The 24,013-nt window shown below is 39.7% G+C and overlaps 1 protein-coding gene across 2 annotated transcripts; it reads right to left on the bottom strand.

The window, feature by feature from the left end:
* Positions 1-21,951, bottom strand: slc45a2 (solute carrier family 45 member 2). Of its 2 annotated transcripts, XM_061060774.1 has the most exons (8): positions 21,865-21,951; positions 18,123-18,578; positions 15,929-16,105; positions 9,921-10,279; positions 7,391-7,534; positions 3,116-3,239; positions 2,400-2,605; positions 1-291 (listed from the first exon to the last, which is right to left on the bottom strand). In XM_061060774.1, the coding sequence occupies exons 2-8, from the start codon at positions 18,466-18,468 to the stop codon at positions 70-72; spliced, it is 1,578 nt and encodes a 525-aa protein (XP_060916757.1). In that variant the 5' UTR covers positions 18,469-18,578; positions 21,865-21,951; the 3' UTR covers positions 1-69. The 2 variants fall into 2 exon arrangements, with proteins under 2 accessions (XP_060916757.1, XP_060916756.1); XM_061060773.1 differs by lacking the exon at positions 21,865-21,951 and having other exon boundaries at positions 18,123-19,136.
* Positions 21,952-24,013: the final 2,062 nt, after the last annotated feature.

The raw sequence follows: 24,013 nt of genomic DNA, 5'->3' as shown, positions 1-24,013 counted from the left end.
TTTAATGATATAATAAAGAATTGCAATTTATTAAAAGAAAACCATTAAAATAATTTCATACGAGCAGAATCAATCTACATATTTAATAAAGAGTGCAATAAAGATGCAGCCTAACAGGGACATGGTCGACGCCGACACAACCACCACAATTACACTTCCTGCCATGTTGACCAGAGCGCCAAGCCCCGCCCCAACAATAATCTGTGCCAGCTGGACCATGCAGGTGAGCGCAGCGCAGTCCACGCCGGTGCCTCGCGGCCCTTCATAATTTCCCCGTAGCTTCATTTGTTCCTGGAAGCACAGTGGGAAGTGTGCGGAGCGATAAGAAGGGGGGGGGATATGCAAAAGCAGAAAGCAATCAAAAGCTGTGTAAACAAATTAAAGTCTGGAAACAAGCAGAAAGAAGCAATATGCCAAGTTATATTTATACTTTACAAGCTGCTGAAATTATGCATAGTAAATATGATCTTAAGCTTATCTGATGTATAGTCAAAGTTAAGTTTGAGCATGTCAGTTCTCTACTAACAATTTGTTTATTGAACCATTATTAACTTACATAATTATACCATTCTAGTGAAACTACATGTCAAATTTCCTGCTTAAACACTATAGTGATACATCATACCCACTCTGCTGTGGCACTGAGCTCCACATTTAATTACAGGGACACTTAACCAATTTTCCTCATGGATGTCATCTAAGTCTACAAAATAGGTAAGTGTGAGAAAAGTATTGAATGAAGTCTTTGTGGCTCTGGACAGATGTTCCCATTTAAGCGTAATATTCGGACTTCAAATGCTCGACAGAAAGTGTGTGATTTTCAGAAACTGGAAGTGTGGACTGAACCTGACGGTGTGACTGAAAGAGTCTATTTTCTCTTCCGCCTCTCTTCTGAACTTTACACATTTTAAATCGCCTTAGTATCTCTTCAAGCGGAACCTTTCATTCCCAGCACTGACACATGTTTAGCAGCTCATTGTCCGAGTACAAAGCTGATTCATTCACTTGAACCATTCTGGATGTCCCCTTTGTTCAGCTTTCAATGTTAAAATCCGGCACAAGGGGGGAAACAGCTGCAAATTTGGGCTGTAACCGATTGAAACTTTAAATATTGATTACGATTATTAATCTATTTAGTATCTATTAATCAGCTGATTATTTGTTTGATTAATTGCTAGTAATTATTTAATAAAATCATGCTTTTATTTTTGAAGGTACGTCTATTTTGGTCTTGTTTTTTATGATCAACACTCCCAAACCCTAAATGAAGGCATACTGTATGAATGAAAGGGTTAAGTGTTTAATGCACACGTTCCAAAAAATAGGAACCAACAAATATTTAGCATTTTTACTTCCCTTCTTTTAAGATTTTACAGATTTAACAGATTTAAGGGATTTAAAGCTGGGATATGGGGCTTTTGGAAGTTTGATTGACACTAAAAAGACGTGTTTTAGATGGAAACTTTTTTTGTTCCTTCTGATAAAATGAATTAAATTGAAGATTCGGATTGTTTGTTTTCATGAGATGAGGTGAGATACAGTCTGGTGTTTACAACGATCATAGAAATGGACCATCTGTCTGTTTTGCACAGAAGTGATTAATCTATCATCTAACTGTCTTTATTTAAAAACTGACCATGGTTGCCAGGTTCATTAATTATAAGAAATATGAGGTTGTTTTTCTAATTAATTGCGTTGGGCTTGTTTAAAAATAGACACCTGCTGTCTCTCATCACTCCACCTGTCGTATAAAGCAGAGACTGACAGGATGTATTTATTAAAAGGCACATTTGATTTTATACGCTACCGAAACACCGAGTTCAACGTGTCCTCCCTAATCACGATGACACCCTCTTGTTAGATTTTGCAACTTTTTGGTTGACTGGGGTGTTACAGTAACTTGTAAATAAAGTTTGTGTACTCTTCTTTACTTCATAACAACAAATGTAAGCTGCCTCGTTTGTGTTTTTCAGTTATTATTTTTTTGGGGCCTTTTTGTCTTTATTGAATAGGACACCTGAAATGATTCCTTCATACTCATTTTAAATGGCTTTTGTTTTGATCACAAAGTGTTTAAGTGTTTACTATCCCTCTTTCAGGGATTGTTGTCAATCATTCTGGGCCTATTCATTCTGAATGAGTGGTTTATATTAAGTCTGTTTTTTTCTGACATTTTGACCAATCACAGTGAGAGATCAGGCTCCTCCTGTACTGTATGTGTTGCTTGTGTTGGTTAAGAGTTATACTTATAGTACTTATAAAGTAGGAACTACATCAGTTTACATTCAAATCAATCAGAAATTTCATTAAAAACTGATTTTTGTGTTGTTCTCTGTGTTTCTGTTTGATGTTTTTTTAATCCTTTGAAAACATTTCTACACGTCTAACAGCGCACATACCTCTTCTTCCCGTTGATACTCGGCTATCAGGTTGAATGGGATGGTGTAGAGCGTGCTGGACATGACACCGAACACGCTGCAGAGGACGAGCGTGGCGATGATGTTTGGGAAGAGGCCGATCAGGCTGGTGCCCAGGCCGAACACCAAGTAGCCCATAAAGTATAACCCCTTCAGGCCGATGTATTGAAGGAGGAAACGCTGAACGTCTGTAAAACACACACACACAAACACGCACAGAGTGACACGTCATGCTTAGTTACAGCAAACCCTCCCCCTCCCCCTATGAAATGCTATGTCTTTAGTGCACCTCATAAACAGTTAAAAACCCCTCTGAGGAACACATTAGATTTCTACGGCTGACTGGACATGTGATTGGACAGGCTGTCTAAAGTTGCAGGGCTACAATGTAAAAAGAAAAGCTTCTAAAAGGACCATTTGCACATACTCTCTAGAAATAGAGCCAATGTCACACCAAGATGCTGAGCATATTCTTATTCATCATGTCATGAATGGCTTCATCAGAGTACAGGTCATTATCCAATAAAGAAGAGGAGCTCATACGTAGCTCTCTTTATCATTCTGTAATTCACAAAGGAACTGATTATGTAAGTGCATGACATGGTGTAAATGGAAGCATTGTGCTAGAATTAAGAAAAAGAAACTCTCTGATTTTCTTCCTTTGCGGCCAATATTCAGTCAGTCGCAATGTAACTTACAGGAGTAGAGAGCAGAAGAAACGGCGTTGATACACAATCCCCAGCAGCCTATTTCCACTCCTCTCTCATATGTGGCGTACGCTGCAGAGTTATGGTCTGCATAAGGATTTCCTTTGTATACAATCTGCAAAATCAAAAGAAAACGAGACAGAAAAACAATTGAGTGTTTTGAATATATAAGGCTAAATCATCACGCGTTTGCTGTGCTGTGTTGGGGTGGCAGCATCTGTGTGGATGATAAAAACAGGATCACTAAGCTGATTAAAAAAGATGGCTCTGTGATTGGCATTACCCCAGACTCACTTGAGATCACTGTTCATAAGAGAATGAGGACCAAACTTAAAACTGTTTTGATCTTTGAAGGCAATCCTGTACATGGTGTTTTTAACGGACTCCAAAGCTCCATCAGTGAGCGATTGGTGATGCCACAATGTTCCACTGAACGGCTCGGGAGGTCCTTTGTTCCTGCAGCAGTCGGATATTTTAATGAGCATTTTTAGTTGTGTTTCTGACTCATGGCTGTACATGATTATTCAAATGGTTTCAGTGGTGTTTGTTATTTATGTACTTGTTGTGTGCTGTGATGTACTGTCAATATTGTTTGTTGTGTGTATGAATTGACCAGGTGACAAATGAGTTTCCACGCTGGGGATCAATAAAGTTTTCTAATCTAATCTAATCTAATCCAAGGGGTCACTTAGGCGGGCGTGGGCTCCTCATGAAACCTGATAAACCAGCTCAATTATCACCTCATATTCTTAAACTATGATTCAAACTTTTTGAATTTCAATGTCTTTGGCAAACAGACCGGATTTAGAGAACACTTTTTCGAGACGTCTGACAAATTAGAGAGCTTTCCATCACTGCAATCAAACATACTAATGGCAGCGGCTGCTAAAATTGCAGGCTGCAAATCAGCTCTGGTCTCACCACATCCCCACACTGATTGCTACACTTTCAATAGCAATTTCAGGGGTTCAGTTGACATGTTGACTGCAGAGGCCTGGGATTAAACCGTAAAGACCCGCCAATCAGAAGTCAACCTGCTTTTCCTCAGCATGGAAGTCCAGTGCCACACTGTGTCATCAATATGATTTTAATCAAGAACATATACACAGAGAATTAACAACAGCATGGTGTACCCTAATGTAGGCAATTAAAGTAAAATATGCACAGTGGAGAACAAAAATAAAGCCACACACAAGACTGACTGGGTGCAGTTCAGGTCATCAGCTCGTCATCATGTTAAGCGATGGGACAGGGGTCAAACTACATAAAAATTACACATCAAAACTATTTTTCCACAACATTTTTTTCATCATAGTTCATATAATTGTGGTGGCAATGCTCTGTCTGTAGGGACTTTGGTTGGGAATCGGATGGTCGCCGGTTCAAATCCCGCTGTGGACCAAGTCTGAGAATTGTTCTGGGAGCTGGAGAGGTGCCAGTTCACTTCCTGAGCAATGCCGAGGTGCACTCGAGCAAGGCATCGAAACCCACACCAGCTCGGGAGTGCTCACTCGTTTTTTTCTCCAGGAATGGAAATTGAACATTGGCAGTTTGAATAACCTGGTTCAATTTCTTAGACACTTTTTTGAGCGCTTCAAGATCTGATCATTACTTCAGTGTCATGCAAGAGAGACGCTAAAAACAAACACAATGCTCAGTTATCATTTTGATATTTAAGATGGCCTGATTGATTCACAATGTCAACTCATGCATTGACTAACATGGAAGAAAACACTCTTAAAATTTAAAATTTAGCTAAAAACAAGCTGCCATAGACTGTATGCTAGTGGCACTCTGAATTGTCACTATGGTCTAATTACTGTAGTAAAGATGAAAAGGCAGCAAAGTATCCTTTTTCTTTTTTGGAACATCTAAAAGCTGCAATAGCTTACGACTGTGACACATCAGCAATTATGTTTTCATATGTCATCAGATCATTATGTTGAGAGTCACATGATTAAACTCTTCATAAAGCATTTGAATGTGTGTTATACAATGACTTATATTTTATTAACATGTGACAGTCGGAGCATTGGTTACGCAACCTTCGGAAGGAGCAACATGTTCTTAACTGTGCGGGTGCACACATGCGCACATGTATTATACTGTAGGTGTGCTCCGGTACTAATAAAAATAGCACTATACCCCTGGTGTGCACACATACTTTATGGTCTAACCGCTCAAGTTAGAAAAAACATCTGGATAAGTCACTGTAAAAGATCATAAATAATGAGTTGATTCAAGCACAAAGCTTTATTAATAGAAAATGTCATATATCTTCATGGCTCTATTCCAGGATTTTGTTTCATTTTCTTTTAAAAGGTGATTCTGTTACACTCAACAGGGAGCCACTTTCTGCCCCCTTCTTTTCCCTGATATGAATGACTGCAGTTTAAGATTACTTTTTTGTGCGTCAGGTTTTAACATACTGTGACAGCGAGCAGTGTGTGTCCTTTGATCAGTAATCAGGGCATGAATCCATAGGGCATCCGTTTTGTATGAATGTCAACAGATGATTACACACAACAGTACACTTCTACTCAAACCTCCCCCACCCTTCCACACTGCCCCCCCCCCTCACAAACAAGGATAAATTGAGCTTGAATGCAGCAACATATTGCCGCGTGTTGCTTTTCACCTCTACTACTGTTGCTCTCAATGTGTCTTCATATGTCGTTTGACATTGAGCCGTATTTAGCGCTACATTGAACAATTACTGATTTTTTCTTGACCAATTTGCTTGAAACATGTTAAATAACGATGAAAAATGACCCAATTATCACAAGCCCCAGTTGACATCTTCAAATCAATCAAAATACGAATGTACAGCAAAGACATAAAAGTGATTAAGAACTGGAAATCCTCACATATCATGAGCTAATAAAACTATGTGCGGTATTGTATGTCTAAATTTGACATATATGACTCATAAGTTATAAAAACAGTTCATGGTTTGGTTCAAGTTGTTGATGAAGTCATCCAACAACTCACTTATGTTTTCAGCCCTCAACATATTAATAACAATTCAACAACTCTATCTTAGCTCATTTCGTCAATCTTCAACTTCTTTTCCAAAAGTACAAGTCAGCATTTTGAAAAACAAAAATTGCAGAGTCTCATGAAAAGATCTACGACAATATGTAGCCTAGCTTTAGCCATGTGTCGGTATCTTAGCTCAAACAAGGAGGCAAACAATCATAACTCTGTAAAGAGGTGGAAAGGAAATGCCTAGAAGCAATGTATTATCAGCTAGGCTATGGAGAGAAAGAAAAAGCTAGCTGTTAAACAATCTTTATCTTAACTGGCTAACTGGGTGAAGTTCATACTAAACAGAGAGATAGCTAAAGAGTTAAATGAGGATTCATACCTCTTTTATGTCCAGTTACCAATACCAGCCATTCAGCTAGCCAGTTTCCTATTGTTAGCTAAAATAAAACAGTGGGCGTTTTTTGTTAACATTAATGAGATAAAGTAAGCTATAGACTATCAAACAGTTAGCTGGAGGGGTGCTAGCAGTAGTTAATCTGGCTCTGTGTAACAAAATCTGCATGTTTCCCCTTGCTACAGTTTTTATCATACCCAAGCTAAGCTAACTTTTCTGTACAGACACGAAAGAGATAAGCTGCTAACTGTTATCTCCTGGCGGGATAGAAAATAGACATATCTCACAAAATGCCAAACTATTCCCTTAAGAGAGTTTCTTAAATGTCCTGGACAAAACAAGCCTATAGCTAATAGCTTTGCTAATTTGTGTTTTCATTCTTGTGTTTTTCCTTCATTCAACATTAGCCTACAATATTTGCGGATACCAATGAAGAATATACAATTCTTACAAACAAAGAGAAATTATGGGATATTAAAATTGAAAAAAATGGCTACAATTCAGATGATTTTATCTTAATTATAGCCGGGGAAAGGCTGAATGGAACAGTCATTTTTTTCTGTGAAATGATTTTCCGTCTAGTAAAGAACATTTATTGAATGTCAATCTTTAACTTAATCTCCCCTCTTTAAGTCACACTGTGTACCAGAGCCCGAGGTGACATTTTTGAAGGTCTTGACTATGTAATTGACGGCATTCAACACAACAATGGACCTTTAGGTCAAAAAGACATAGACATGGCGGCTGGAAAATTCAAAGGTTTCCATAATAGATGCATGACGCAAGGTTTTGAGTCTATGGATTATTCAGTTTATATAATGTTTTTTTAATGGAGTCCAGCCCAAGCATATATTATGTGCATGCAGATACAAACAAACGATTACCTGTCCCATAAAATCAGTGAAGAAGAGCATGTTGCAGAGGAAAGCTGTCCATCCCAGCAGGTGACTGACACAGAGGTACCGGTAGTGTTGGGGCATATTGATGATAGCTTTCATTAGCGACCTGAATGTCATTTTCTTCTGGGCCTGTAGAAAGAGGTGAACATCACAGGTGACAGTTTTCAACAGCAACATAAATAACATGATTTGTGGAAAAAGACATGAAACAGCAGCTATTCCATCAGCTCTCAATACTCTCCTGGTATTTCATCACTCAAGGTGCTTTGGAAAACCCACAGATGATGACAGTTCAAAAGTATCAGAAGTTGAAATATTTGCACTATTAATGCCTCAATTACTGCTCAATGTGAAGCGCTAGGAGATGATGAAAGACAAAAGCACTAGCCTAAAGCCCTGCGTGCTTCCCAAACATGCATAATTCTGTAGTAGAAATATGAGTCAAAGGGTCATTAATGAAAAAGCGACTGATTTGAAATAGCAATATTCAGTTTCAGTATGTTCATCCAGTTTATGGCGCTCTTTAAACTGAAGGATAAAAAACCCACATCCAAAGCAACAAAGCATGTTTCAAATGGCTGTCAAAGTAAGTGCATGACATGTGAGAAAATTAATAATTTAATTTCTTTGAATTTAACCCAGGCCGATACAGCTAATTATAGAAGATGATACAGAACTCTTCTTTTTCATGACCATGTATCAAACATAGTCTGGAGTCAACTCAGCAGGGAGGTTTTGATGGATTGTCCAATGTCAAACCTTTATAGTACCAAAGAGAATACATCAATATAATTAAAGGTGAAGTGCATAATGTGGGAGTTTGTTTCAGATGGAGCTTTAACACGACTCTATGTAAGACATGGTTGAACAGGCTGTTTTTTTAAGGCTAGTATGATATGCTAGTATTGTATTGCATTAAAGAAAGGATAAGCGGTATAGATAATGAATGGTTGTATGGATTTCTACAGACTGTACAGTATATGTTTAGGATGGTTCATTTAACAGTCTGTCTTCGTCAGTGGACACAGCACATATGGAGGGGTTTTGCTCCTCAAAACAAAAAATCCTCTGAGAAAACTGAGCCTTATAAAGTTTTTAAAAAATTCAAAACAAGCAAATATAGAGGAATTTCATGCTCAGCTAAAATGACAATCGATTCAGGCGACAAGATTAAAAAAAGAAGTTCCTTTAAAAAATGATAGATATATGGCAAATGGTAAACGGACTTAAGCTTTTACACCGCATGTCACACCTACACATTCACACCCATTCACACACTGATGGCAGAGGTTTCTATGTATTTATAAGTAAACACCATCAGAAGTAACTAATCCCATTCATACAAATTCAGAGGCCACCGGGGAATCTAACCCCCGACCTTCCAGTTAGGAGATGACTCTACTAATTGAGCCACAACCACCCCCAGTACATCCTTGAAACTTTGGGACATCCAATTTTTAAACAACATACTTTTTTTCATCTGGAAAAAAATAAAAAAATAAATAAGGACCCTAATATAACACACTTTTTATTTACCTGTTTAATAATAAATGTTATCTTACTTGTGTACCGTAATAGAGCATAGGGCGCTCACATTTCTTCAGAACTGATTCATTTTGATATTATCATATTGTAGGACATTGTATGATATTGTTCAGTATCATATCGTATCATATTGTATTTAATCCTATTTTTTAGAGGTCACATCTTACGTCCACTTCCACATCCCCTCCATGGATGCATTATATGATATTATATATACATTCCATGTTTTGCTTATTTGTTAAGTCCGATGAAAGGTTATCATTATCATTTCTATAAAGTTTAACCTTCAGCAGCCGCCGTGAATATGCCATACCACTCACATCTATACACACACTACTTTCAATATGCTCACATCTTTCAGTGGAAGGAAGGAGATTCAGTGTTTGCTCATGAAGACATTTCCCCGTCCTCAGTTAAGACGTTTTTTAAATAGAGCTGGCATTAAGACCACTCTTCTTTTTCTTACTGTGCCCCAAATACTTTGAATATGCTTCAACTAATCTCTAAACTGTCCTCATTCATTCTGCTGAAACAATCAAAATCTTGATTTCAAAATTATTATTCGTCATAAGCGCATTTGCTTTATTTTATTCTTTACTTTTCTTAAGGTTGTTTTTTTCATTTATTTATATCAGGTTATTTATCTCATACTTAATTTCTCCACTTTTACTTTTAGCATTATTAACAAGTGATTTGTTGTTTCGCCATGTTATCTTTGTTACTTATTGAACATATCTGCATTATTCTTTGTTCCTCGGCATCAAAGAAAAGGTTTTATCTCTCCGTGTTTACAGGTTTAAATACATAAAATGATACAAAGACGAACATTCACGTTTCCCTGCCAGCATGAGTAGAATGAGTGGGTTCATAACTCAATAACTGAAATCTGTATTCCACACATTTGAAACATGTATGTGTAGTATAAACACGTGCATGCTTAGAGGGTTTTGATCCTGAACATTGTTTGCACCTTGTTTGGCTGCTTGGCACTTGAGGTCACTGCGTTGGCCTCCCCGAGAGCAGAGAACGACCTGGGTCTGGGATCTGGAACGGACGAAGGTAGGGAGATGGGCTCTTTGGCCAGGGATCCGTAAACATTGCTGTGGGAGCCCAGTAGGCGGAGGGCACTCTGAGGTGTAAGGTCAGAGTCGGACGGAGCCTTGCCCAGCGGTTGCTCTGGAATACTGAAGAGGTGCACGGTGAGGAAGATGGCCCAGGTCATCGCTGAGAAGAAGTAGATGACCTGGTACTCGGAGCCCAGCAACTTGCCGATCACCGAGTGGCCCCAGTCCATCGCTCCCACCAGGTAGCCGAATGCGCCTCCGAGACCTGGAAGAAAACAGAGGTGAGATTAAAAAAACACTATAAAGGACAGTAATGTGCAGTTGTTTGGAGAAAACAGGATCATGTTGTGGTCATAGTTTGACTGACTGGAAAAATAAATATATATACAGTAGAACAAACACCATAATACGCTTTTTTTTTATTGCTGCACAGGTCATTTAATTGATGGAAATTTCCTGAAATTTGATCAGGAAATGATCTCTGCATACATGGGGCACAAAGCTATATTAAAATGATGAGCAGCAGCTGAATATGAGAGAGATGATTATCATATATTACTTTAGATGGAGAAAATGGTTTGTTTACTTTCATTACTGCAGTAAGCCTCAGACAAATACTACGAGTCCCCGCAGTGGACGAGACCTATCAGGAACATGAAGGAAGTCTGTTGTGTTGTCACTCTGTTCACAGCATGTGCTTCAGTGCAGAGTTAAATGTCACATACATCGCAGCTCTTCTTGGTTTTCATGAACAACACAGCCTCCTCTCTCGTTTCACTTCAAGGAGATGAAACGCTCTGACCTGACAGCTTCAGGAAAGGTGAGAGACCGGCCGCTTATCTAACGAGCATGTCAAGAAAACAAAAAGCACTTTCCTGGAAATGCTTTCTCACAAGCGGATTGACCCAACACGTTTATTCAACCCGCGTTATTTAAGAGTCAGCCCGTTTGTTATTCAACACAGAGGATTTGAAAATGTTTAAAAAATGTCACATTATTGTTTGTTGAGAAGCGGTTTCTCTGATGGTGTAAGACTTTTTTAAAAATCTTTAATCTTGTCTCAGACTGGATAGACTCCGGATTTTAAATCAAGACCACCACTGACACACTATTTTTCCATGTCATGATTAGAAGGACAGCCCCCCCCCCCCCCCCCCTTTTCTAAAACAACAAATAACTAAAATTAATTTGTAATTAGATTTTCCCCCCTGGTTACAGCTGCAACCTTTCCGTTGTTAAGGACTAAGAGAGTGACACGCCCCCTGCACGCAAAATGATGATTGTTCAGTGATAATTATGGTCCTGGTCTTGTATCAGTCCCGCCCTGCCTTGGTCTTGGTCTGGTCTCGATCTCGGAGCACTCCGGTCTCGGGGACTTGGTCTCGGTTAGTGTGACACTACTTGTTAGCTGGCTATGAAAGAGCAGAGGAAGAGAGCGGATATTTTTTGCAGCTTAAATAGACTGCTAATTGGAAGGAGGTGTTGTCAGGTGATTGTGAAAAATGTATCGTTCATTGTACTGTTCATCAGGTGGGTAATGTATTTTTTAAATTGTATGTAATATTTGTTGCACTGTACATAATTGCACTGGAGTAGAAGGATGCAGGTGGATAGGGAGTCATTTTAATGGTTATGCTTCCATGAATGTGACCTCAGTAAGATGGGCACAAAATCCTAGGTACAGGTAAACCATTTGCCAGAGCTGGCAAAAAAAAATACCAGAGGGAAAAAATATTTCTTCCAAAAGAACCACAGCGGGAATAGAAAGGTAATTTCATGTAAAAGCTGTGAGCAGAATCTTATAAAGTGAAGGTGAGTCATTCTCCTCGTGGGGGGCGTGAAGCAGCCCCCTCTATAATTGACCAGCTGCTACTGGCCAGCATGCACAAGAAGCACAGAATGATTACTTGATTATTCTGATGTGAAGGTACAGTATGATGTGTTCCAGATGTAATGTGTTAGATTAGCATGTCAGGATGATGATGATATTTGTAATGTGAGTGTAAAACATAAAGTACATCAGACATGGACAGTCTGTAACAAATCAAATTACTGAAGATGGCGCTAAATGAAAAGGGGGATCCGAAATGTGTCAATATTCATCCTCTGGGGACAATGAATGTGTGTGCATAATTTAAAGGGGTTAAGGGTCAGTAAGGCTCTGATGCAGAGGGTTGATAACGGCATTTCATTAAAAAACAAAGAGTTGAATTTTGGGCTCACACAAATGTTCCAAGTATCCCAAAGAAACACACAACACATCCTGCTCCTCCCTCCCTGAACCTCGCATTCCAGCAGTGGCAGCGGGCGTCTATGAAGTCATGTGCCTGGCCTCTGTCTCTCTCAGCCCAGACCCATGACTGCAGCACATGACTAGCTCAGGGCTGGATTACAGCCTGACTAGCATGCTCACACCACCCGGTGCCTGCTGACAGCTGATCGCACCACTGACGCTCACACCAAAAACATCATCTTACAACCCGAGCAGTGTATGATGAAATATGTCTTTGATTGCTTACACTATTTCAGATATTCTCTATAGACTCATTTGGTATGGATTTATTTAAGAAAATAACTCAAATTTGGCAAATTTCATACTGTGAAAGGACAATATTCAGCTAAAGTATAAACTCGTCAAAGTAGAGAGTTTATTCTATGTACTTGTTTTAGTGTTCTAGTTTCACTTATTTCAGTATAAATCTGAAGGATAAATATTACAAATACCTAAAAACAAGAGTCTTTCTGAACTTTTAAGTAGTGAAAGCAACGTGCTTCAAACTCAGAAAGAAAAATATAGTGCTTATTTAACCGATATCTTCTTCCACTTGAGGGCAAAGTATAACAAAGTCAAGTCAGACTTTATTTACAAATCACATTTCCTACACAGATCAACACGTTGTGCTTCACATTCAGCGGAAAAGCAAAGCCAACAGCATCATAGAAGTAGAAGAAGAATGTGCAACCTTGAAAGTTTTCCCATTGTGCTTGGAAATAAAGTTTTCTGAGATCTATTAGACTTAGAAAGACGAAAAATATCCCTGAATTGCTACTAAATGTGTCTTTAAGTGTCACGCCGTACAATTATCCAGGAAGCTGCAACCGCAACTAAAGGCCCGCTTCCTCTCAGCTCCATTTAGCCTCTTGAGCTTCAAATAGTGGCGATCTATATCCATTATCTCTACAGGGATCTTTTCATTTTCTTCCTCCTATTGCCGCGAACGCAGAATAAACCGGACATCATCATCGTCGGTTATGTCACAAGCGGAGAATCTATTCATTCATCGGGCCCTTACGTTCATGACCTTTATCAAAAAGGCTGAGGAGCACACACTTTCAAGATTCAGGGAGGAAACCCAATACTCAAAACTTACAAAAAAAAAACAACTTTATGTCACAGTGAGACCTAAAAAAAAAAAAAAATGGGGTTCCAGTTAAGACACTTCCAAAGTCGGCAGTAAAGAATTCAAAAGAAGGTGTAATGGGAAAAAAAGAGGCAAACTTCCCCCCCCCCTGAGAGAACAATAATACAAGGAAGCATTTGGCTGCATTTGATTATCCTTTACAAATAAAGTCTTGTCAAATAGTGAGATTGTATCAGTGAAGAAATGATCAAAAAGTAACTTTTCTTTCCGAAAATGTCTGTTTTTCTGAGAGTCATTCATTGATATTTCATATAACAACATGTATGGGCTTTTGTGTCAAAGGATCTTAAGCTGCTGAATGCTGCCCTCCATTCACCAGCTAGTTACTGGTCGTGTCTGTGCGAGTTTTTTTTTATGCTGGGAAAGTTTACACAACAAAAATACCACTGATGAGGCTGAATAAAAAACTATCATGTTCTGTGTGGAGAAACCATACGAGCCAACCAATGAGCTGATATAAGCTAAAATGCTCGACGGTTGGGTAATAATTCTCCTGGGCTTTTTTTTCCCCCCTTACACACGTGCACACGGTCATTTGATTCAGTGTTGAAACTAAATATTTTTTAAAGCAGCTTTTAGTTAAGGAGCTGCTGCGTGCAAAATCGGTAACAGAACTAATACTTCATATTTCTCTGCTACGTTAGTGTGAAATAGATATCCAACTTTTAATGTATTCTTAAAGAGTAAAAAACAGAGACAGAGGTTCTGTCACATGCTTATCCGCTCTGTCAACCTTTTCTTTACAGTTTGACACTCGACCATTTGCTCACACTTGGACACTTGTCCTTTATTTTGAAGGCGGTGGTAAATACTGTATAGACCACAGACACACTGGATTGTTAAGGGCAATATACTGAACATGACACATGACATTCAAATAAAATGGCAGACAGCACAACGTAGTAGACAGGCGCTGATTTATCACTCAAACCAAATGTGAGGAGCTTTGGTTACGCGACAGTCTCTCATTTGATGGTGATCTTCAAATGCAAAACAGTGCAAGATGGTGGACTGTTTTTTTTTTTTTGGGGGGGGGTGGGGGGGGGTTGTCTGTGTAGGTTCTCAGTCATCCAGGTGATAGCACATTCAAAGCTGGATCCAAAGGCAACTGGACTCGGTTGAAGATCTTGCCTTTGGCTCAAGCTTCAAATGTACCATAACCTGGACGACTGAGAGAACCTACGCAGTTTCAAGATCTTCAACCGAGTCCAGTTGGATAATGCTTCCAATTTTGGAGAGGTTCTTAGTTTATTCCCTGAGATAGATGTACAACCATAGACTGTACGTACCAACGGTTGCAATCTCCGTACACATAATTCAACTTTATTATGTTTTCTGTTTGCCAGGTTGTTCTCCTCTGATCCTTTGTTGTTATTGTGTCTCTGTCAAACTAAACCTGGCATTGACATAAAAGGACACCCTGCCCTACCCCCCCTCCGTCTCCCGTCTCCCGCTGTGAGGTTTATATGTGAACAACCAGATCAGGAGGATTTCAGGAGCATGTCCTGCTGAAATGTTCAGCAGTGGATAATATGCGACTTTGGCTTAAGAGGGCAGTCTATTAACTTTGCACAGCTTGAGAATCATTTCCCAGAATATTCTACCAAGTAAATATTGGAGACAAGCTTCATATCTTCCAAACATTCTGACACTAAAACGTTATTTTTTATTTAGACAAATCAGGAGGAAAATACAATATCTCTCATAAGTTCAGGTGTCACGGCTACATACCTGGGCTTTTTTTCTCATGATAAATGGCTGCGGATGAAGTTTTTCAACCAGATAAACCGAAACGCTGGAGAGAGACGTACCTTACCAATCGTATTGTTGTCATGGTGATGCACCAGTTAATAGGGAACACAAATAGACCATGTCTACTTGCTGAACAGGGAGGGTGTACAGTTTCCTACCAGTGACTAGATGTTAATGCGTTACCTTTGTTTGAGAGACTCTTTAAATCCCCCATTTAAAAAAAACAAGTTGTCATTGAACACCCTGGTTTTGTTGGTATTGAATAAACAAGCTAAGACATGTTAATTCATAATCTTTGATGAGGGTTATTTCACCTCTGAATGAAGCCAGTCAGGCGTTTTACTGTTTCCCATCTCTGCGCTAAAGCTAAACATTTAGCTCACATTCATCATCTTTGCATAGCCATCCTGTTAATTGCTATTTCCATTACAGGAACATGGTGCCTGAAGACAGCAGCACTGTTCATGAAATGAAATGTTCGTGACATTCTTCAGATGTTTCACCCACTGTTAAACAATTACAAATACACCCAGAGAATCACAACATCATCACCTGTTATGTGAGGTGCTCAGCTAGGAAAAAAAAAACACTCAGAAAGCTATTATCACTGAAAGTCTCAAGAAAGGAGCGAGCTCCAGCTGAAAGAAAATCCATCAAGATGCAACAATAAGAATAGAAAGGCATCAGCAGTGTGTTTGTTGGTGTGCTTATCCGTGTGTGTGTGTGTGTGCATTACACACCTGTGAGTAGAGCGTGGTAATGCAGTCCTCTCTCCTTATCGTGATACGAGCACACGTCAAACAGGTAGGCCTTGATGGGCCCGTCGATGAAGTCTGCCGCGAAGTCAAACAGCACGACGCCGAACATCACCACCACGATGGCCCATACGCTCTTCAACGACTTATCGGTGACTATTGCTGCAAAAACAGAAGCGGAACATTTCAACATGCATCAACAGCTCAAGTTGAGAAAAATAAAAAGTGTGATACGCTCACAACATCAACACGTAGCCGAACACCTGCGGTGTGATATTTTGCAAGTTGAATAAGAGACCCGAAAAAGAAACACGGATCGAAAGCCCACCAAAAAAAAAAAGAAAAAAAAAAAAAAGCATCAAGTGTGAAATTGAAGAACTCACGGCTGACAGAATTATTTTTTAGTTCAGAACCTGAGTGTTCTGTTCTGCCATATCTGATCACTTCAAAAGAAGAACACCTTTTTTTTTAACAAATCATCTGTAGTGCTGACTTGTGACGCAGACTTTTGGACCTAATAAAAAGACAGGAATCTTTTTTTAGAGGCGAGAAACGTATTATAAAGGCTCTGGTGGCGCAGTGGTTAGTGCGTGGCCCCATGTGTTGAAGCTGTAGTCTTGCAAGCGGGCGGCCCAGGTTCATTCCCTTCTCTCTCTCTCCCTGATTTCCAACTTTATCCACTGTCCTGTCTCTCCATTAAAGGCACAAAAGCCCAAAAAATTAAATAAAAAGTACTTAAAGTGGCACCAGTAGCCTAATCCCACATACGTAGACTGTGGTCCTCCAAGCGGGCGGCCCAGGTCCGAATCTGACCTGTGGCTCCTTCCCCCCCCCATGTCATTCCCCTCTCTCTCTCTCTCCCTGATTTATGACTCTATTTGCTGTCCTATCTATAAATAAAGGCGTAGAAAGCCCACAAATAAACCTTTTTAAAAAAGTACTTCAACATAGAAAGAACACTTTTGTTCTGCATTCTGTTTTCACGTCAACTGAAATTTCTTCAGCAATCAAAAGGACAGCAGAACGTTATTTAGAGGCTCAAAAGGGTCTTTCTTGTGGCCGTCAACGTGAGGCCGTGCAGACTGCGGGGCTGTTCCAACAACGCAAACGTTATGTCACACGGTGCCTGTGGCATTTTCTACAACCCTGAGAAACGTGGAAAGGTAATCAGCTTATCTGGCGTTGGCCAGAAAGAAAGAAAGAAATATTTGATCGTTCGTATGATGATTATTGCAAAGCCCAGAGGCTTCTTAAATAGGAATTCGACTAACAATTACAGCATTCAACAAAGAAGAAAGTGAATTTCAGTGTGAATGAATTCTGTGTGGCAGTTTCTCTCCGACAAGCCACCCATGAAAGAAGGATAATTACGTGATGTTTGATCACGATGTCCATTGATTACTCTTATTATTCTCCAAATCAAAAGATTCAATGAAGGTTTTCAAGGAAAATCAGAGTGAATGAAATGATCGCTGAATATGTATTTAACCTCAGACTGATCCTATGAAGCTGCTCAGTCAGACACAACACAGCTGCAGTGGAATGCTCAGCAGTGTGTAAGTTCAGGTGTCTATACTGCTAATTCAGTTTCCTTTATTCATCTTATCTTTTGTCATAAAGGTCACATATTCTTCTGCGCTTAGAGTTCTTCTCTTGATACAGTCCTGAGGATTGATTTCCTGGAAAGACATCCCTGGCTTTCTACTCTATATGTGAAACGCGATTCTTCACACTCATTCCTCGTCGCTTGTCTTTGCCAGCGGGCGACTGGATCAGGACTATCTTCAAAAGTCACACAATTAACTTGAGTCACAAGTTCAAAGTGTGAGTCGTGAGAGCCTCTCAGAACTGTATGCCAACACATTTAACGAGTTAAATCTTTTTAAATCTGGGCAGAGCCAGCCAACACTGCCAGGGTTTGTATTACAGAGTCTGTTAAAAGTCCAAGACGTGAGAAGAAAGCCCAAAAGTGAGTTCAAATAATGGCATCAGCAGGAAAAAAAAACCCATTAGATCATGAGCTAAGATGAGGGACAACAAACCAGTTTCGACAACGAACAAAAGTAGTTAAAGCGACAAGAACAGAAAGAAAAAAACCTCACATGTACGCCTTGCATTTGATAATTCATTTTTCATGCCTATGATATTTGTTTTAAGAAGACAGATTATTTATTTCTACCCGAGATGACAGCATCTCCGTTCAGGAACAGGGTGATTCCCAGCAGCATGAAGATGCCCAGGGCCAGGATGTAGGGCCTCCGTCGGCCCCACGGCGAGCGACAGTAATCGCTGGCCGAGCCGATGATGGGCTGGAGCAGGAAGCCCAGGATGGGACTGATCAGCCACACCAGGCTGTACAGGCTGCGAGGAAGGCCCACGCTAAGAAGCACCGGTGTGACGAATGCGGCCTCCACGGCGTAGCAGAATTCCCTTCCGAACATGACCATACCGTGGAGGATAAGTCGACCCCTCGAACGCTTTGGGGGCTCCATGTTTTGGTCGACAACGCTCTCCCCACTGGTCATGTACTCCTCCTTGGAGCCAGAGTAGTCTGTTGAGAACTGGTGCAAAGAGTTGCGGATGTGTTTGCCAGGCTCTGGGAGCCGGCAGGGCTGGGGTCTCGAAGACTGGTCCTCTGAAAGAAGCGTCATGGTTAAGATAGAGGGGAAAGAGGGGCGGAAGGAGAAAGGGAGAAGGAGAGGGCGATTACAGGAGCAAAGAGGAGATTTTCAGTAAAAACTGACAACAAAAAAAAATGAGTGAGGTTTCTCCTTCTCTTCAGATCATGCATAAATGGCCAAATGCCCAATCCTTCCACTGGCACCCAGCCTTAGTCCTTAGTCTTAATCCTCCTCTCTACTGCATAGCTGAGCAATGAGTCCTATCCACACAGCTTTACTTTACATGTGAAGGTCTGCTGGTCTGAGCTGGGTAGAGTGGGACTCATTGAAGAAGAGGGGAAGAAGGGAGGAGTGAAAGAAATGGGTGTATTTAAGAGATTTACTACAGGTCCCCTTCTTCAGTCTTCAAAGTGCTATAGTAAAAGCCAGGGGGGGCGATTTATTGGTGGGTGTGTAAGGGATTACATGCATGTGAGCATAACTGATGTGTTTGGCAAACAGGAACATTTATTCCATTGTTTCCACAGCCACTGAAGATCAGCCAGTAGTTCAGTTTTCATATCTGTTTTCTTCCTGATTGACTTTGTAGCCACCAGGCCTATTTCCTAATTTCCTAAATCTCTGGAACCATGCTTTTTTTTTTTTTTTTTTTTTAAGTGTGGGATTATAAATAAAACCAGGATTCTTGTATAACACGTGAATTTGTCCAAAGATTTCCAAAGTTGTGTTAAAATGAGTTTAAACCGTTCACTGGTTTATTTGTCTTCCTGATTCAGGAATGAGTCTGAACAGTTTTCTTTTGCTTTCGTAAGCAAGTCGTTGATTTTGGTCCTGACAAACAACTGTTGTAAGGAATAAATTAATTGTGTGCCAAAATTCACGACCTAAAGAAGCAAGACCATCCACACACCAAAGAGCTCCCGTTAAAGGATTTCTTTAGCGACAAGTGACGTTTCAAAGCCGACATGCTCTTCCTCAAATTTGCTAACGTTTTTTTGTGAGTCGCCATCTTAAATATACGCTGGCATACGGTACACGTGACCCATCCTCTGAGGAGCACAGACGAAGACACACACAACCCCCAGAGTCAGGTCATGAAAACCGACAACGGTGATCTGTTAACATTTTTATGTTTCACAATGTAAAGGTTCCCCAAGATTTCATGGAGACATTCAACCTGGAGGATCAATCCGGCTAACGTTGGGGATCACTTATTAATATTAATATTTTTGTATTGTACAACTATAAGGATTACATTTTTGTAAAACACTAACTATTGTTTGGATTTGATGAAATCTGTTAAAACATTTGTTGTCCCCAGAGGGACTGACTCTTAATAAGCTTTTGTTAACACAACCGTTTGTTGCTTTGAGCTAAACAACCCAATAGCTTCTAGGTGAATATATTTAATGCATTTTTTTATGTGTCTAATGTTCACTTTTGGGACTTTTGAGTTAAAAAAAACCTAATTAAGAAATGATGGTGACAACATGGTCCCCCCATGGATGATCACCCACATAATCACCCATGTTGGGACGATGATCCCACTATTCTCTGTCACCATCTGACCTAAACACCACAGAATATATCTTGTTGTGTTCACTAATGCTTTCTTAAGTCTATATAATTTGTCCAGATTCACAAAATTCATTAACTATTGGAGGGACTTGGATACGATTTTGTCCAGACATTATTGGTCACACAAGCGTATTTTTTTAATCACAGATTTTTTTCAGCGCACACACGTCACATTTCTCTTAGATGACACTCTTCAGAAGCAACGCAATTCATACCAACCAATTTATGAGACAGTCTGAGCTGATCAGAGTAGCTTTAACATCATCAGCTCATCATGTGCTCCTCGATGCTAAATGTAAGGAGTCAGAGAGTCAAGATGCTTCAAAGAACTACCTCCGAGCAATAGAGAAGCCGGTTCCACTAAATACTGGAACAAAGGGGTCTGTTTTCCATATTCCTCTCAAAGTCAGCCTGCTCTTATGTGTTTCGCTTTCTGCCCTTAAACTGAGGTCAAGCTCTGACAGAGAACATGACGCTGTGCCCTTAATTCAGCACTCAGCAAGACATTCTAGACTAGCTCCTCATTGTGAACTTCATTTTGCTTATCAGAGACCGCTTCCTTGAAAGGCTATGTTAAGGTCATGTCCGTCTTTCTCAGAATCAGCAGACCAGCTTCAGGACCAATCACAAGAATTTCATTAAGACTCAATCCCACACACAGAAAAACATCGTGGGAGCACTGAGCGACCAACAGCACTCAGTGTCTTTCATTATCGTGTATTTGAACAGAAACCGAGTTACCCTTAAACCTTTCAAAATTTTTAAAGCCTGTATGCTGTCCTTTTTTTTTTCTTCCTGCAGTGGTCTGCTCCTGCTGAGCTGGTGATCAATTTTCGGCTTCTATGTTCCTATTACAACCACAAGATTAATCAGTGCTAAGCAGCGTGACAGGAAGATTGCCTTAAGTGCTGTGCCACTTTTCAACGGTCCAACTTAATTGACTGTAATTCCTGACATAAATAGGTCGGCTAAATTAACTATCACAACTTACTGGTAAGATTCTTGAAGTGTTGAAATGCTGTAATTGTTAGTAATTCAATTTTTACACAAGTCAGAGCTGTGTTTGTGTCTTTTTGTCACATCAGATCCAATAGGTGGCATTATTTTCTACAACAGGGTCAGAAGTACAAATCCTGCTACAATGTTTGAAGTTGTGTTCATGATTGCAAATTAGATTAAATATAGGAAAACGAGTTACTGCTTTTTGATTAAGATGGCAATGGGTGATGAAAATCTGCAGGGACATTGGTCTTGGGGTTGCATTAAAATAAAGAGTGAGCTCCTCAGGGCCGGAGGAATTGGGCGCATGTGGTAGTGAATCATAACGCAAAACATTCAAGAAAGCATGTGGAGACTTAACGCTTGAAATGCTTAATGGACAATAACATTACAAATACATTATATTATATATTATCAAAACAAGAAATTATATTGCAGTAAACGCTTTAGCTTTGCTGGTGGAGTATTTGGAGCCAACATTTTCCCGCCCTGTGCATTCTGCAATAAGAAACCTCCGCTGTACTCTGCTCCTGATTGGCTCTTTGACCTATTTGTCAGTCAAAGCAGAGTGACAAAATATCTTGTCATATTTTTTCCACTTTCCCTAAAGTTAAAAATGGAGTAGGCTATTTGTACGTGTCTTCTACCAGCCTTTATTAAGTAGAAAGTCTGACTCTATACAACAACAAACTCCTACTTCTAAAATAATGTTTCTTCACTAACCTTACAGATGTGAAGACGTCCTCCACCACTGCTGCTCTCCCTGCGTTACAGAAGCAAAGGAGTCCGCTCATTAGCACAATTATGCTTAATTTATCCAACTTTCAATACAAAACCTCGAGATATTAAATTTGAAGGGATGAAAAGAGGAGCATCCTCAAATTGACATTAACAATAAATTGCTTAGTTGTTCTTGTTTGTTAACATGAACAAGTCTATCTTTGTCGTAACACAACCAACAAAGTCAAACTTATTCTGTATCACAGCAGACTTGATATGCAATCACAGATGAGCCTGATGAAGTTTTAACCTTCTTCCTGTGTGTAAGGCGTCATCATCCAAAGCAAACATGCAGAATTACTCAAGTTGTGGCCTTTACAGGAGCATCTTAGTTTAGAATATTATAACATTTTCAAATTGCACTTACACAAACTCAACTAAGGCTTCTTCAAATGCCATGTGTATTTTGCAGGTGGTTGTGTGTAACCTTACGTATTGAATAAGTCTGATCTGAAGACGGTGCTTAATAGGGATCAAAGCAAAGTGTGGCTCGGATTGCTACCAAATGTCACGGCAGTACTTCAGCTGAGATATTTCACTCTGGATCCGGCTAGACAACCCACAGAGAATGTAGCACATTTTTGTTCCTTTCTGTGTTCAATATAACAGACGGGAGCAAAGTCCAATTTTCCTCTAACACGTCGGCTCATACTGCAGCAGGCGCTCTTTGAAAGTATAGAAGGTTAACGCCACATCAGTGCTGCAGAGAGTCAAAGCCAGAATAACACCTCGACATTGACAAAAAAAAAAAGAAATTCTTCATCCTTTTGATTATTTGTGACGCTACCTTTCACCATTTTCCTGTTGCTTTAGTTAAGCAATACTTCAACCACACTAACAACCCTACACACCTTTATAATAGACATGTTTTTTTTATTTTATTCCACACTTTCCGAGAGTTAGTGTTTGACTGCAGAGTTTGATTACATTCATGAGTAATACTGTTTTCAGAAGCCTCAGGTCTTAAAAGGTCACACACTATTTCTCAGTTTGAACCCTGCACATGAATGTGAAATGATATTACTATTCTCATACAGTATATAAAGAATGGCAATGAAATGAAATGAATGATATAAAAAAAACTGTTTAAAACAAAAGATTCATTATGGACTCATTATTTTGTCCATCTGTTTGAACAATTTGATTTAATTCTGGTTCATTTGGGAAACCAGAAGCTCATATTCTTTTTGAGGATCCTGATGAAAGAGGTAGAATTCCAGTAATCACGAGATTTTTTCGCATCTAATTTAAATCTTCCGAGAGCATGACTTGCATTACAGTGTCTGAAAGTAGAACTATGGAGGGGCTTCTTAAAGAAAATATTCTCATTTTGCTCCACGTCTAAACAGCTGGGGTAAATGTGATCAGGAAGTCAGGCAATACGTATTCTGCTTCCATTTCCAGAGGTCAAATAATGATACGGTTACGGGCAGTCGTGCTGTGTTTTTGTTGTGAGATTTCTCCTCAGGTATTGCTCTCACCTTGATGCGGCTATAGTGATTGAGCTCACCAGTTCCAACTTAACAATAAAGGCAACAGAAGAGTACATCGAGCTGGAGAGCGGCGGCAGTCAGTGTGAGCAGGGCTATTTGAGTGCACGGCGAGTCTTGATGTCGAGCTGCTAAAGTGCATTCCTTTTGTGAAAAGAGGGTTCTTTTCATCGCAGCTTAGGGTCTCTTGTATCTTGCATTAATGAAAGATAGGCCTCGCTTTTTGATTGTTTTGCTCTAGAAGCTCGTTTTCAGTTGTGAATTTTCTTAGTTCGTAAATAAATTTACAAATTTTTGAATTTGCTTCTACTAAGTCCCTTCTTCTTCTCCACGGATTGCATTCCACTGTTACTCCCCTCATTCTTAGACATGGGAATGTCACTCCGTCCCACTGCTATGGTCCAGACTGAAACGGTCCAACAACTACTGGAACTATTGCCATGAAATTATAGATATGTTAGATACTCCTAAGGGGAGATATGTCTCCAGTAGTACGACGATTTGGGAAAATCAAACAAGATTCATAAGGGTTGAAAGTTTGTTATTATGAAATCTTTGGATCTATTGGCTATTGTCTCACAACACAGAGCCTTTGGAGGCGA

This window comes from Labrus mixtus, chromosome 17 (genome assembly GCF_963584025.1).
Source record: "Labrus mixtus chromosome 17, fLabMix1.1, whole genome shotgun sequence".
NCBI classification, from domain to species: domain Eukaryota; kingdom Metazoa; phylum Chordata; class Actinopteri; order Labriformes; family Labridae; genus Labrus; species Labrus mixtus.
This window is presented reverse-complemented; position numbering and strand designations above follow the sequence as displayed.